Source organism: Falco biarmicus, chromosome 2, assembly GCF_023638135.1.
Source record: "Falco biarmicus isolate bFalBia1 chromosome 2, bFalBia1.pri, whole genome shotgun sequence".
In the NCBI taxonomy this organism is placed as follows: Eukaryota; Metazoa; Chordata; class Aves; order Falconiformes; family Falconidae; genus Falco; species Falco biarmicus.
The window spans coordinates 102,558,325-102,572,527 of NC_079289.1; the positions used below are offsets into that span (position 1 = coordinate 102,558,325).

Here is a 14,203-nt window from a genome sequence, read left to right on the forward strand (position 1 = left end):
TTCTAGGAAGCAAACCTTTTGTAAATGTTCCTTCACGACGTGATTCGTGCTCACGTAGCGCAAAGCATTTATGTCCCTGCTTGTGTGTTCCAGCAGCACACCTGGCACTAAGGGGGAAACAGGGCAGTTGCCGGATTCGTTACTAAAGCACTTTCTTGGATGTAGATATAAAGGTCAGGAAAATTTTATGTTAATCAGGGACTGTTGAGAACAGTACTTCCCACCAGAGCAGTTTGAAACCTGGGAGATGAACAGTGAAATGCTCTTCAAGAAAAATGTTTTATAGGCGAGTGCCACCTGGTGGGATATCAGGCAGACTTTTCACACCAAAAAGCTCTTTTAAGGTGGTCAGGACTTTTTCAAATTGGAGATTTTACATCAAAAAATAACAGCAAAACATTACCACAAAGGTGCACTTGACAGCTGGGTGGACATGTCCTTGGTGGAGACTGAAGTGGCCTAGCTCGAGTCCCTGCTGAGCTATGAATTACGCTGAATTATGCTGACAAACTAGGATGTTTCTGTATTTGTAATCTCTTTGCAAACATAACTATTTTGAATTAACATAAGTTCAAAAATAAATTATAAAAAAGCTTTCCTTTCAATTCTGTATTTTGCATACATTTCTAGACTTTCAAACTTGTAATTCCCTAAATATTCAAAATCCATACAAGCGTAATTATGTATCATATGCCACACAAAATTAATAGTGTGAATGAACTGTACCTTTGTTATAAGTTTTCTGTCCTAGGAGAAGCAGGGCAGAGTCGGGTACATGTCACCAGATCTCAAAGGTAAGGGTAGAGATGGGCATGCATCTTCTGCATGAGCAAAAAATCAGGCCCCTGCTGTAAGCAGATGGATATTTCCATTCCTGATGTATTAATGGGCAGCAGTCACAGCCCCTCGAAGCCAAAACTCTGCTCAAGCCCAGCATTTCCTGCTGTATACCAAGGAAAATCCCTCATCTGAGGCCCAGTTCTGATTTTGCTCATCACTATGTGGGACAGCAGCGCTTTTGTGGAATAAGTAACTGGAAAACTGGGTTCATTTTTTCATATGTTTTTTTGCAAAACTTTGAAAAATGTGCATTTCTAACTTGTATGACTTACAGAATGTCATGGAAATGGATTATCAGAACCTAGCAGGCAATCTGTGCAACTGACAAAGAAGCATGGCTTCAAGTTTATCTGACATGGTTTAAACTGGGAAGAAAACCCTTTGGTTTAAATTTAGTGGCATAAATGGGCCACTCCATCCTAAGACAACAGGGGATACATAAAATTTTAGAGAAGTTTGCACTCTCACAAGTTTTATCTATTTTGCTACTTCTGTTTTCAACCTCTGAGTTATTACACTTGCGTAAAACGCAGCACCGACTGACACCGAAGTTAAACGTTTGAAATAAAATATCTTTGTTTAATTTGGAAGCCCGGGAGTTGTCACCAACAGGTATGCTGCTTCTGGTTTTGTTCACACATTTGCTCACCAATTCTTTGCCCTCATCCTCCAAAAAGGCCCCAGCAAGGAGAAGGGAGGATTAGCCGGGCTGCGCGTTGCACGCCCAGCCCCGAGTGGATTAGCCGTGCCACTCCGGTTGGCTCTGGCTTCGGAGAACAGTGGCTGCACCCACGCAAACGCCTCTGTTGAAGTGATTTAAAAGGAGCCATTTCCCAGAAGTACAGGTGCACAGTTGTGAGGGCCATGAAAGGGCAATAATTGCGGGGGGGGGGGGGGGGGGAAGAAAAGCCACGAACGCAACCAGGCATCTCTCCCCCCCGTATCCCCGTTCCCCACCCCCCCGCCCCCGCGCGCCAGGAGCTCCGGGCCGTCCACCTGCCGCTCCCCAGCCCCGAGCGGAGCCCCGAGCCCCCGGCCCGGAGTGGGGGTGGGGAGAGGGTGGGGGAGCGCCCGCGGCCCATCCGGGCGCTCCGGCGGGCGACCTGCGCCCCCGCGGAGCGCAGCGCGGGGGTAGCGAGAGGGCACCCCTCCCGCCCTGCGCCGGGCCCGGCTGCCCTGGGGGGAAAGGCCACCCCGCCGCCCGTCGGGCGGGCCCCGGGCACGGGGAGCCGCGGAGGGGCGCACGCCGATGCTGGGCGCAGCCCGCCCCCCGCCCGGCAGCCGAGGGCCGACCCCGGGCTCTGCCCGCCGCGCCGCGCCCCGTCCCGCCCCGTCGGGGGCGGTGGGGGGAACGGGGGGGCGGGGGCCGCCCGCGGCCGCGTTACGCACGCAGTGAGCTCAGCGGCCCGGGGCCGAGGGGCGGCGCGGCGGGGGGCGGCGGGCCGCGCCGGGGGTGGGGGCGGCCCGGGCAAACCCCATAAAGGGCGGCAGCGGCCGCCCCGACCGCCGCACTCACCCCGCACGGCGGAGGCGCTCGGAGCGCAGCGAAGGGGTCGGCCGGCCCGGCGCGGAGTGCGGGGGGTGGCGCTCACTGGGCTGGCGGCTCCGCTCCGCAAGACCGGGAGGCTTCGCGGGGCCGTGGAAGTGCAGGCGGGACCGTCCCGGGGCTGCCGCAGGGGCGAGCGGAGACTCGCCGGAGCTTCCTCCGCGGCCGCCGCTGCTGGGGAGCGCCGAGGAGGCGGCGGGAAGGAGGAACGGCCGCGAGAGAAGGAGGACAGAGAGACGGCCGGGGGGGCACGGCTGCTCCCCTAGCAGACCCTCGCTCCCCGCCGCCGCGCCCCGGCCATGGGGAAGCCGACGCCGCCTCTGTAGTGACCGCGGGACCCAGCGCCCGCCCGGCCCTCCCCGCCCCTCCGCCAGCAGAAAGAGACTAAGACCCCCAAAACCTGAAAGCAAAAACTCCAGAACATAGACACATACCTAGAGAGAAAAAAAAACCCAAAGCCATAAAAAGGGCTCCTTCAAGCCAGCGGCCGCAGCCGCAAGCCTCCCCAGCCCCGAGCTCGGCGCCGCGATGAGGAGCGGGGGGCGCCTGCCGGTGCCGCTGCTGGCGGCGCTGCTGGGGCTGTGCAGCGCCGAGCTCCCCGCCGAGCGGCGGGCGCTGGTGCTACCGCGGCGCCTGGGCGCTGCCGGCGGCCGGGAGCGCTTCCGCCTGGACGCCTTCGGGGAGCGGCTGGAGCTGGAGCTGGAGCCGGACAGCAGCTTCCTGGCCCCGGACTTCACCCTGCAGTACCTGGGCGGGCCGCCGCCGCCTCCGTCGCCGGAGGACGACCTCTCCCGCTGCTTCTACTCGGGCACCGTCAACCGGGACCCCAGCTCCGCCGCCGCCCTCAGCCTATGCGCGGGGATGCGCGGCGCCTTCTCCCTGCGGGGCCGCCAGTACCTCATCCAGCCGGCCCCCGGCACCGCGCACCGCCGCGGCGCCCACCTCCTCCGCCTCCGCGGGACCCGCCGAGCCGCCCCCTCCGCCCGCTGCGCCGTGGCCGAGGCGGGGGCGGAGGCGGAGGCGGCGGGGACGGAGCCCGCCGGGAACGCAGGTACCGTCGGGGCGCCGCGCCGCCCTCCGCGGGGCCGGGGAGGGGAGGGAGGGAGGGAGGGGAGGGGGAGCTCGGCCTCGCTGTGCGCCCCCGCCCCGACGGGGCTGACGGCGGGGCCCTGCCCGGGGTTCCCCCGCATCCCCACCCCGAGAGGCGGCGGCGGTGCGCCCACCGGGGTGCGGGTGCCGCCCCTCCGCCCGGCGGCGGCCTGGAGGGGTTACTGAGCCCCGGGCTGCCGGAGTTCGGGGGCCGGAGCTGGGCGTGGGGCCGTTGGGTACGTTCCCTGGGTGCAAATGCTGAGTATCGGTGGGTGTTGGGTTCCTTTGGTGGTCTCTTGCAGCGGCATTTCTTTTGTTGTGCTCACCTGCACTTCCCCTCCCTCTTCCTCCCTCTCTTTTTTTAATGCAGAAACGAGAAGCAGAAGGAAGAAAAGGTTCGTGTCCAGCCCCCGCTACGTGGAGACCATGCTGGTAGCCGACCAGTCCATGGCCGAGTTCCATGGCAGCGGGCTGAAGCACTATCTCCTGACCTTGCTATCCGTGGCGGCCAAGCTGTACAAGCACCCCAGCATCCGCAACTCCATCAGCCTGGTGGTGGTGAAAATCATGGTCATTTACGAGGAGCGGAAGGGACCCGATATCTCTTCCAATGCGGCCCTGACTTTGAGAAACTTCTGCAGCTGGCAGAAGCAGCACAACCCACCCAGCGACCGGCACGCGGAGCACTACGACACGGCAATCCTCTTCACCAGGCAGGTGAGGGACACCGAGGTCAAATCCATCCCCAGGCCCATTGCTGCCTACCCCAGAGGCCCTCTCTGCCACGAGCCCTCTGAAAAAGCATTCAGAGGCAGTTTTGTGTCACCACGGCTTCGGCAAAGTAGGCTAAAAATGAAGTGAACTACTTTTTACTTAGTCATTTCTTTTGTTGTTTGCACCATCTCAGGTGAAGCTCATAGTATGTGCAGTGTATTTCTGTCTCATATATTTTTAGCAGATTTAGTATGGAAATTATGCATTTTATTTCTGCGTGTAACCCTTGTGTGTGTTCCAAAGACAGATTTTTGCCATCGTACCCATTGAAGTGCTGAATATTTATGCTCTTTCCATAAGTAAAGGCAAACTGCCAGGGCTGGATGTTTCCTGCCAAGGTTAAGTCTCTGATCTGATTAATAATGAAACTGCCTTTTTTTTTTACAGGACCTCTGTGGTGCCAAGACATGTGATACTCTTGGGATGGCTGATGTGGGAACAGTTTGTGATCTAAACCGCAGTTGCTCTATCATAGAAGACGATGGCTTACAGGCTGCCTTTACAACAGCCCATGAACTAGGTACTTGAAACTTTGAAAGGTGATTTCCCGTGGTTAATTGAAGCTAGCTCGATGCAGTAAAGCAAAGAGCTGCCCAGCCCACACTGCGGGGCACCGAGCGCCCTGTGCTCGCCAGCACAGTCAGGAGGAGGCAAAACTTTGCCTTGTAGCAGGGTTGAACTGCAGAAAGCAAATCCTGTCTGCACAGCGTTGTCTGCAAGAGCTGTATATTTGACCGATGCCAGAAAAAAAGCGTGTGAGAATGTGAGGGGGGCAAGGATACTGTGCCATCTGCTTAAAATTTGACACTATTTGGATTGAGGTTATTAAAGACCAGGCTATGAGCAGCTCTAGCGTAATATTTAAAATAATATTGGTAACGCACAAGACAGACTTTCTATAATCACAAACGCTCCTTTTTTTTTTTTTTTTTTTTTTTTTTTGAAGGCCACGTGTTTAACATGCCTCATGATGATGCAAAGCAGTGTGCTGGTATTAATGGAATAAGCCGGGATTTCCACATGATGGCATCTATGCTTTCCAATCTGGATCGCAGCCAGCCGTGGTCTCCATGTAGTGCCTACATGATTACAACATTTTTGGATAATGGTCATGGTAAGATTATTAAGCTTTCCATTCATGTGGCATTTAAGCTCTTGTGCTGAACCGCCTTGCACCCTCACTGTCTCTGACCCACTGACTCTCCCCCCCTTGCTTCTCTCCCCCACTCCCTATCCCCGCCCCCCCCCCTTCTCCCCCTCTCTCTTCCCCTCTGGCTCTCCCACCCACCCTGTGCCTCCCTCCCTCTCTCTACCCCTCCTCTCCCCTCTTTCCCTCTTTTTCATTTTCCTTAACAGAGTGTTCTGCTACTGCGGAGTTAACCTTTTATATGCTGCCAATGAATTTAGAAGACCCTTAGTTTTATAAATATGGTGGCACAGATTGGTTCAAAGCAAATACAGTTCCCTTTTGAAACTGAACTCACTGACACTGACAGCATCACCTGCTTTTTTTTTTCTTTTTTTCTTTTTTGTTCCTTTTCAGGTGAGTGTTTGTTGGACAAGCCCCACAAACCTATCCAGCTTCCTTCTGACTTGCCTGGCACATTGTACGATGCGAACAGACAGTGCCAGTTTACCTTTGGCGATGAGTCCAAACACTGCCCTGATGCAGCCAGTACGTGTACGACGCTGTGGTGTACTGGCACTTCGGGAGGACTGCTTGTGTGCCAAACCAAACACTTCCCTTGGGCAGATGGCACCAGTTGCGGGGAAGGGAAGTGGTGTATGAATGGCAAGTGTGTGAATAAAACTGAGAAGAAGCATTATGATGTAAGTATTAAAAAAGAAATCTGAATATATCTTGAGTTGCAGAGTAGCATGGATTATGCTTCAGGGGGAGTAATCAGTTAAAAGGGCTTGAATAAATGGGGGCAGATAGCTAATAAAACAAACCTAGTGCTACTTTTTTAAAAAAGTTGCTTGGGTAAAAATGAGCATGATTGTGGGTTTTGTGGTTTGGTTTTGTTTTTCTTTTACTGTATTAACTTTTCTGCTCTGCTTTTGCTTGTCATTCCAGACACCGGTGCATGGGAGCTGGGGGTCCTGGGGGTCCTGGGGAGAGTGCTCTCGGACCTGCGGCGGTGGAGTGCAGTACTCCTTCAGAGAGTGTGACAACCCTGTCCCAAGGAATGGGGGGAAATACTGTGAAGGGAAGCGAGTGCAATACAGATCATGTAACATTGAGGACTGTCCAGACAATGATGGTAATCTTTTCCCCAATTTTGAAGCAGAATAAGTGTATCTTGTGGAGGAGAAGCATGTACAGAAATGATCTAATGTCCGCTTGTCTGTCTTTTGCCTGCAGGCAAAACCTTTAGGGAAGAACAATGTGAAAAGCACAATGAATTTTCCAAGTCTGCCTTTGGAAGTGGACCTGCAGTGGAGTGGACACCCAAGTTTGCTGGTGTTTCTCCAAAGGACAGGTGCAAGCTGGTCTGCCGAGCAAAAGGAACAGGATACTTCTTTGTTTTACAGCCAAAGGTATTTCAAGACTATACCTCTTCCATCTAATCATGAACAGGATTTTTATTTCCCCAAACTCCGCATGTGAAGTTAAGAGTCAAGCAGTGTAGAAATCTGAAATTGTGCCTCTTATATTTCAGCTAGATTTTTCCTTCTCCTCTTCCTTCATGAACAGCTTGATCAGTGCAAGCATGCTTTAAATATTCTGGCACAGTCCTTCCAGTTATTTCACACATACTGTCTCTTCTACCCACTCCACCCTAGTTTCCTTTCCTCTCCTTCCACCAATTTGATTATGTTGAGATATGTTTGGAAAACTGTGGGGGTTCTTTGCCAAAACATTGGTGCTTTCTCATACCGGTTACTAATATGCTGACAGCTTAAAATAAACAAAAAGGAAAAATGTTAGTCTTGCATAGCTACTTGAACTCACTGTCATAAGGTGTTGAGGGCCAATAATTACCAGGGCAATAACACAGATGTTTTTTGTAGAGCAGTACTAGAAATAAGAGATACATTGAACAGCATTAAAAGCAATTTTGATCCTGTACTTTGAGGACATGACTACCTTCTAGTGACATGAGGAAACAATGTTCTTTCTTTATATGAAATCAGTGAAACAGTTCAGGGCAGTGGAGGTGGTGGGAGGGTGGTAATAAAAACTGAAGTTGGTTGTTTTCTTCTGTCACCATGGCATAATTTTGGCCAGTGAGATGAAGTGGCACTACATACCTCCAACTACCTATGAGCTGCTTTGGGTTTTAGTTTCAAAAGCCCTGACAGTACGGGTGCTGCAGGTCTTCCACCTGTCCATATTTTGCATTTTGTATGTCTGAATTACTCAGTTTCAAGGCAATGTGCATCTTCTAATCAAACACCCTACTGCTTGTTTCCTGCAAAGGTTGTGGATGGTACCCCGTGTAGCCCCGATTCCACCTCTGTCTGTGTCCAGGGACAGTGCGTAAAGGCTGGCTGCGACCGTATGATAGGATCCAATAAGAAGTTTGACAAGTGCGGTATCTGCGGTGGCAATGGATCCACCTGCAAGAAAGTGTCTGGCACGTTTGTTAGAGCAAAGTGAGTATGTGACTGCTGCCGTTGTTTTGTTCTGGTGAATGTTTTGTGGGTGTAAGCTTTGTGTTTTCCAAGTCAGTGAAGTGTTGCCCCAGTTTATCGCTGGAACTGAGATTTGATGTGTCAGAGTCATGTGACTAAAGATAACTTACAGTGAGATCACAGCAAAAGAAAGTCCCTTACGTGTGGGCACACCTCTGCCTTAGCCATAACATGGGATGTGACTTTGCAAATCCCTTAATCCATTAATTTGATTAGGATGACAGCTCATGAGCTTGGGCTGCAAATGGAATTCAGTCTTGTGCCAGGCAGCTTCTTCCCTTTCCCAGGGAGGAGCAGAGGACTCAGTCTTTCTCTTTTCTCTTGGGCAGACCTGGCTACCATGATGTTGTCACCATTCCAGCTGGAGCAACAAACATTGAGGTGAAGCAGCGAAACCACAGGGGCGCAAGGCATGACGGCAGCTTCCTCGCCATCAAAGCTGCAGATGGCACCTACATCCTCAATGGTGATTACACGCTGTCAACGCTGGAGCAGGACATCACCTACAAGGGCAGTGTGCTGAGGTACAGCGGCTCCTCTGCTGCCCTGGAGAGGATCCGCAGTTTCAGCCCTCTGAAGGAACCTCTGACCATCCAGGTCCTCACAGTGGGGGACCTGCCACAGCCCAAGATCAAGTTCACCTACTTTGTGAAGAAGCCCACACAGCCTGGGTCAGAGAAGGCGCCAAGTAGAAAGAAAGAGTCCTTCAACGCCATCAGGGAAATCATCTCCTCTGAGTGGGTGATCGAGGAGTGGGGCGAGTGCTCCAAGTCTTGTGGCTCGGGCTGGCAGCGGCGGGCAGTGGAGTGCCGGGACCCCCGGGGGCGGCCGGCCACCGACTGCACACAGGAGCTGAAGCCCAGTGATGTCCGTCCCTGTGCTGATGTGCCCTGCCCACAGTGGCAGCTGGGGGACTGGTCGCCCTGCTCTAAGACATGCGGGAAAGGTTTCAAGAAGAGATTGTTGAAATGTATTTCTTACGATGGCAGCGTGCTGCCGCAAGAAAGCTGTGAGCCTTCCAAGAAACCGAAACACCTAATAGACTTCTGCAACGTTACGGACTGCAGTTAAATAGTATAAGTTGGGAAAGCTACTTTTTTATTATTATTATTTTATTTTTTTCCTTCAGAACAATGCACTGAAAAAAAGAGGGCTAGAGGCAGCGCATGTGGTTTTGCATACAAAATTCATGGTGAGGATCTGTTGAGGTGGGACAGTGCAAATAGCTTTAGTTGGCATTGCATCCTAAAAATACCCTGCCAACTGAAAATTTGATGGGATAGCAGACCCGTGTCATTCATGCATCTTCAGCAGATAAGACCTGAGGGCATTATAATTGCCTTTTCTTAAGTCTGTTACAAATGAAACAAAACATGAGCAGTGCCCAAAACACATTTAAGCAAACATTTTGGGGTTCGGTTATTTCTCCCTTCTTCTGGATTTATATTGTGGTACTGATCAAGTCCCCAAGTGTAGGAAGCAGAGGGGAAGGGGAGCAGAAAATATAGCGTAAAATAATTGGTCAGGGCTTACCTACCTCACGAAGGGCAAAAAACAAGATTGGAAAAAGGAGCTTTAACTATGTCATTCATGGCTGCTATTGTTTCAGAGAATAGTTTTATATAAAAATAAAGCCATATTCTCCACCTTGAGTAAGAAGTATCAAGAACAGTCAGTCAACTCCACAAATAACTAGAATGTCATTTTTTTAAAGTATCTTTTTATCGTCCAAATGTGCCTGTCTGTTTCTCTCACGCACTCCAATGCCATTGTGGTGACATGAAATCCAGAGGCTAGAAAAAGTGGAAATCTTCATGGAGCAGGTGCTGGCTCTGAGTAGTTGCTCTTTGTGCCTTCTTACATACCTTCCACTGGTTTTTCTGATTCAAGCTTGGTCCTACCATCCTGTCAAGCAGATTGATGGCATTTGTGAGCATTTGAGTTATGCTTTCACATCCAAATCTTTCACCTTACCCCAGCCAATGGAAATTATTTGCATTTGGGTTAAAAAAAGACGAAAGGAATCCCGCTATGAAGGGGAGCCTTTCCTATGTGGTCTCTGATGGGTTTGTAGTGCTCAAATCACTGATAAGGCGGGAAGACAAAGCTGAAGGATAGCAGGTCCATCCACAGCAATACGCCAACATTTGCATAATTAAAAGTTTGTGCCAGTCCATAGACAATGAGAGAATATGGCTTTCCATATGTATATAGTAAAATATATTACTATAGATTTTATATACTTTATAAGTATTTTATATTTCTTTCCCTTCTGGGAAGGGTTATAATTTGTAATAAATGCATATAATGAGCGTATTTATTTTTATACTTCTTGTCTAATGTGATCTTCTAAGTTATCGCTTTTTTAAAAGGACATATAACAAGGATAGAGTATTTATACAGTATAATATGTTACTAGAGGTAATAAATGAACCCTATAAATTTTGGAAATGGAGCGTCTTTATTTCACTGGAGTAAAACTAGTCCATCGAGCGGAAAGAGCTTGGAATCTAAGGCAAATGTTATAAAAAAAGCTAAACCACATTTTTCAAAATGACTGGTAGCTTAGGCTACTAATTGACTGTGTTAGTGAAGGGGTTTGGAAAATTCTACCCATAATGTCATATACCACGTTAAAAGGAGTAATTTTGTATTTTATTACTTAACCACTAACAGGGTGCTCAGCACTGTTGTTTCATCTTTTAAAAAAATGGAGTGCAACTAGACTGATGCCACTGGTTTTAATAACTGCTTACAGAAGGAGTATTGCTGTCAGTAGTGCTTATAACCAACAAAATATGTACAAAAGTAGCAGTTTTACCTGCTCCACTTAACCTTACCCTACTGGGAAAGAAGCATTCAAAATTCAAAACCATTAACTAGCCGTCAGAGGTTTCCCTCAAATTTCTGGAGGGCCTCCTGATCATGCTTTTCTAATTAGAAGTACTGTATGAATGAGCTGTTCTAACGCTGTTGGTAACACGTTTTATAATGTTAAAATACATACTAAGCATCAAGAAAGTGATTTTTGCGCCCTCATTTCTGATCTCATGACCACTGCAGTCGAGGGAAAATCTTCTGTTGAACTCGGTAGGATTTTTGCCATGGAATTTGAGACATCAGTCATTTATGAATACTTTTGGCTTTGTGTCATGTAAAAATCTATTAAAACTTCCTTTGCCAATGTTTGGACTCTGTCTTGCAGAAATAGTTCCCACTTTATTCCACGGATAAAATCCTGGCCTCTCTAAAGCACATAGAAAAATTCTCATCACGTCACACTTCATTGAGCATTACTTTGTCTTTGACATGCAAAAATAGTTGGGAATATTTTACTTCAAACATTATTTAGGAGGAAGCCAATTACTGGTTTTATAAATACTTAGCAGTATTTGTAAATACAACAAATAATTATATATATATATATATACACACGTATCTTTTACTACAGCGGGTTAACATTAGGAATATATACATTTTCAAGAGAAAAAATCCCACATTTTTCTTTTCATTTTCCTAACACGTAGCTGTTGGTTGGTGTTGCCTGAAACACTATACATGTAAGAGCCCAGGGAGCTACAGTCCTGAAGCTGCAAGACCCTACGATACCTACAGAACTGGTGAGGGTCCTGTGACTGCTGAGTGATGGTGATTGCCCAAATTTTCTCTCATCAACCTAGAAGAAATATTCAAGGCAAGGCTAAGAAAGCCCTGTGAAGGAAACAGCTTCTCCCAGACCTACCCATACCAACTAAAGCTAGCCCAAGGTGGTGACATGTTCTCACTTGCAGTAGCGCTTAAGGAGGCTCTTGGGAGCGAAAAAAGGGGTATCACAGCCACCACCCTTCATGCTGAAGGGAATTTGGATCCAATCAAATGCAGCAATTTCCCCCTTTTTTAACAAAAGGTGCTGAAGTGTTCTACATTTCCAAAAGGCTTTGGCCTGCCATTGCCTAGATCAGATCAGTCACCCCCTGGTTAACTAGAGCTAAGTGAGGAGGTAGAAAGGGTGAGGGAAATCAAACACATGGCACCTTACAACAACAAATGGCAATAACAACTTTTTTTTTTCACTCTTGCAAATGACTGCATAATAAAATGACTGATGAAGTAATAAAAAGTTACGATATAATAGCAACCTATTTGCTATGGCGGCATTCATTTCTTCAGAGCATAAACATAGCAGCAGCAGGTCAACCCGTTAGCCATATTCATAGCACGGTTGACCAAGTGCATTTCCAAGTCATAGTTTACCAACTACATATTTGACTAGATCACGAATTCTCAGCAGTTACATCTGCTACACAGTAATAAGGTTCATGAAATTATATCCTATTTTTAATAGAGCTGGATTATAGAAAATGTGCTTCAAATAATGTATTAATTAAGCAATGCAATCAAAGAACTTTCGAAAGTTCAAGAAAGAATCAAATCCCTTCGAAAGCACCCTTTAGTTACAAGAAAGTCTGCTCTGGGTGACCCAGCAGAAGAAAACAAGCAAAACCAGTGGAGCATAGTTTAGCTGTGTAGCAATCAAGTTCACAATTAAACACATCCCGTGCACAGCCTGTCAATTTATAGCTTTTATTGCAAAGGACTGGATAGTTACGTGCTTTTCATGTGCACATTCGTTACTGTGAGCAGGAATTGCAGTCTTTTCTTGCTGACTCGTAAGGCACACTCTCAGGAGCAGCAGTGGCACTGAAACTTGTGTTGGGGTGAGCATAAGAGCTGGCACTTTCTCCCAGTCCAGGTGCTCTCCCCTTGGGCCAGGGCCACTGGTTCCACTGATACCCAAATGGGCTTCAGACCCTAGGTAGACTGTTGTTTTCAACCAGGTTGTCTCAGCTGCCCAGATTGACAGGTTGGGTGGGTGGTTTCCAGTGCCCAGCATTTTAGCTGAGGACAACCTCACACCAGTTTGGAGCCAAATTTGTCTGGTCTCCTACCAGTTCAGAGAAGCCAGATGCTGATGCTGTAGCCTGGGGGTTTTTTAACATTTTGGTGTTGTAAGATAAATGGGTTTAGCTGAGTAGTGCAGACTTGGTAGATGACATCTGTGTCTTGAAGTATTTTCAGAGGTGTGGGGAGAGGTAGGTGGCTAAATTAATATTCCTTAATCACCCTTGTTTCACTGCTTTCAAGGCTGAGTGATCTTCCAGTTCTTGTCAAGGTTAAAGTTTCTCTGTTGGCAGTGCCAGCAAATGAAAGCAAAGTAGTGAGTAATTTGTTGCCATTTCAGACATCATGAGACCGAGGAAAAACTCTTTCCAGCCTTTCAGTGGCCTTAAAAAGCTTGGCATTGGGACAGAAGTGCAATCTGAGGGCTAGATCTTCAGAACCAGATCTTCAAACTTCACCATCCAAGTTAGAAAATAACTGGGAGTTTGAAGAGGAAAATAGTTACACTGGAGAGCTACCTTCCAGGCTGATTAGATGTAAAATTGTGGTATCTATGCTGGGTAAGCACTGTAAATGGCGCTACTGGTAAATTCGCAGTAACTTTTCTCCTGTGGCACTGTTAAAATCCCAAATAATGTAATTTACTGCTTGAAACTTTATTAAAAAAACACCAGTATGTGATAGTGTTCTTCAGCTGCTGCATTCCTCAATTTTTAGTCCAATTGTAAAACCAAAAGATGTTGGTGTTGCACAAATAACTATTTTCCCACTGATTGTAATACATGTGGTTTCAGAGCAGAGAAAGGTTGGTAGCTATTACAGAAGCTAGCTCTGTTTGAGCTTTCAGAGCAAAGAAATAATTCTGTATCTCTGGTATGGAAAAATCCTGCAATTGCCTAGAGCTGCTGTATACTTCAGCAACTGATACCTGCATTTCAGAGCCGTCAGCTGCCTGACTATATCTGGAGCTGTAATTTTAATGTCCGGGCATTGACTTACAGCATAAAGGCCCCATAATTATGTATATGAGTATCTATATTGTATGTAACCAGTATGTATACAATATGTATATTATATATGAACAACACTGATTTACCAGGTACTAGAAAGCTGGCAATTTACTTTCTAAAATGCAGCTCCACATAGCTTGTAATGAGGCAACTGGATTCTTTCATTTGTAGCTTCACAGTAGCTTTCATTCAAATCAGCATCTCCAAGCACTGTATATGTTTCAGTGAAGTCTGGCACACCTTGTACAGAACAACAAGTGAGACCTCTGCTTTGTCATTGCTGCTTTGCAAGTGGGTAAGCAGATGCAAAGACATCATCACCATCATCATCATCATAGATTCATCATGGAATGGTTTGTGATTTGTTGAATATTGTGGACAACTAGGTGATACGGGGGATACT

The 14,203-nt window shown here is 48.0% G+C and overlaps 1 protein-coding gene across 1 annotated transcript; it reads left to right on the plus strand.

Annotated features, from left to right (window-relative positions):
* Window positions 1-2,907: 2,907 nt before the first annotated feature.
* Window positions 2,908-10,339, plus strand: ADAMTS1 (ADAM metallopeptidase with thrombospondin type 1 motif 1). Its single transcript, XM_056327673.1, has 9 exons — window positions 2,908-3,437; window positions 3,846-4,192; window positions 4,637-4,769; window positions 5,196-5,363; window positions 5,793-6,079; window positions 6,327-6,513; window positions 6,615-6,790; window positions 7,674-7,849; window positions 8,218-10,339. The coding sequence occupies exons 1-9, from the start codon at window positions 2,915-2,917 to the stop codon at window positions 8,957-8,959; spliced, it is 2,739 nt and encodes a 912-aa protein (XP_056183648.1). The 5' UTR covers window positions 2,908-2,914; the 3' UTR covers window positions 8,960-10,339.
* The last annotated feature ends 3,864 nt before the right edge of the window (window positions 10,340-14,203 follow it).

Excerpts from the sequence above, each read along its gene's own strand:
- ADAMTS1 (XM_056327673.1), top strand. The coding sequence starts at position 2,915 with ATGAGGAGCGGGGGGCGCCTGCCGGTGCCGCTGCTGGCGGCGCTGCTG. Across the intron at positions 6,514-6,614 it reads GGACTGTCCAGACAATGATG|GCAAAACCTTTAGGGAAGAA; the intron begins GTAATCTTTTCC and ends TTTTGCCTGCAG. Across the intron at positions 7,850-8,217 it reads GGCACGTTTGTTAGAGCAAA|ACCTGGCTACCATGATGTTG; the intron begins GTGAGTATGTGA and ends TCTCTTGGGCAG.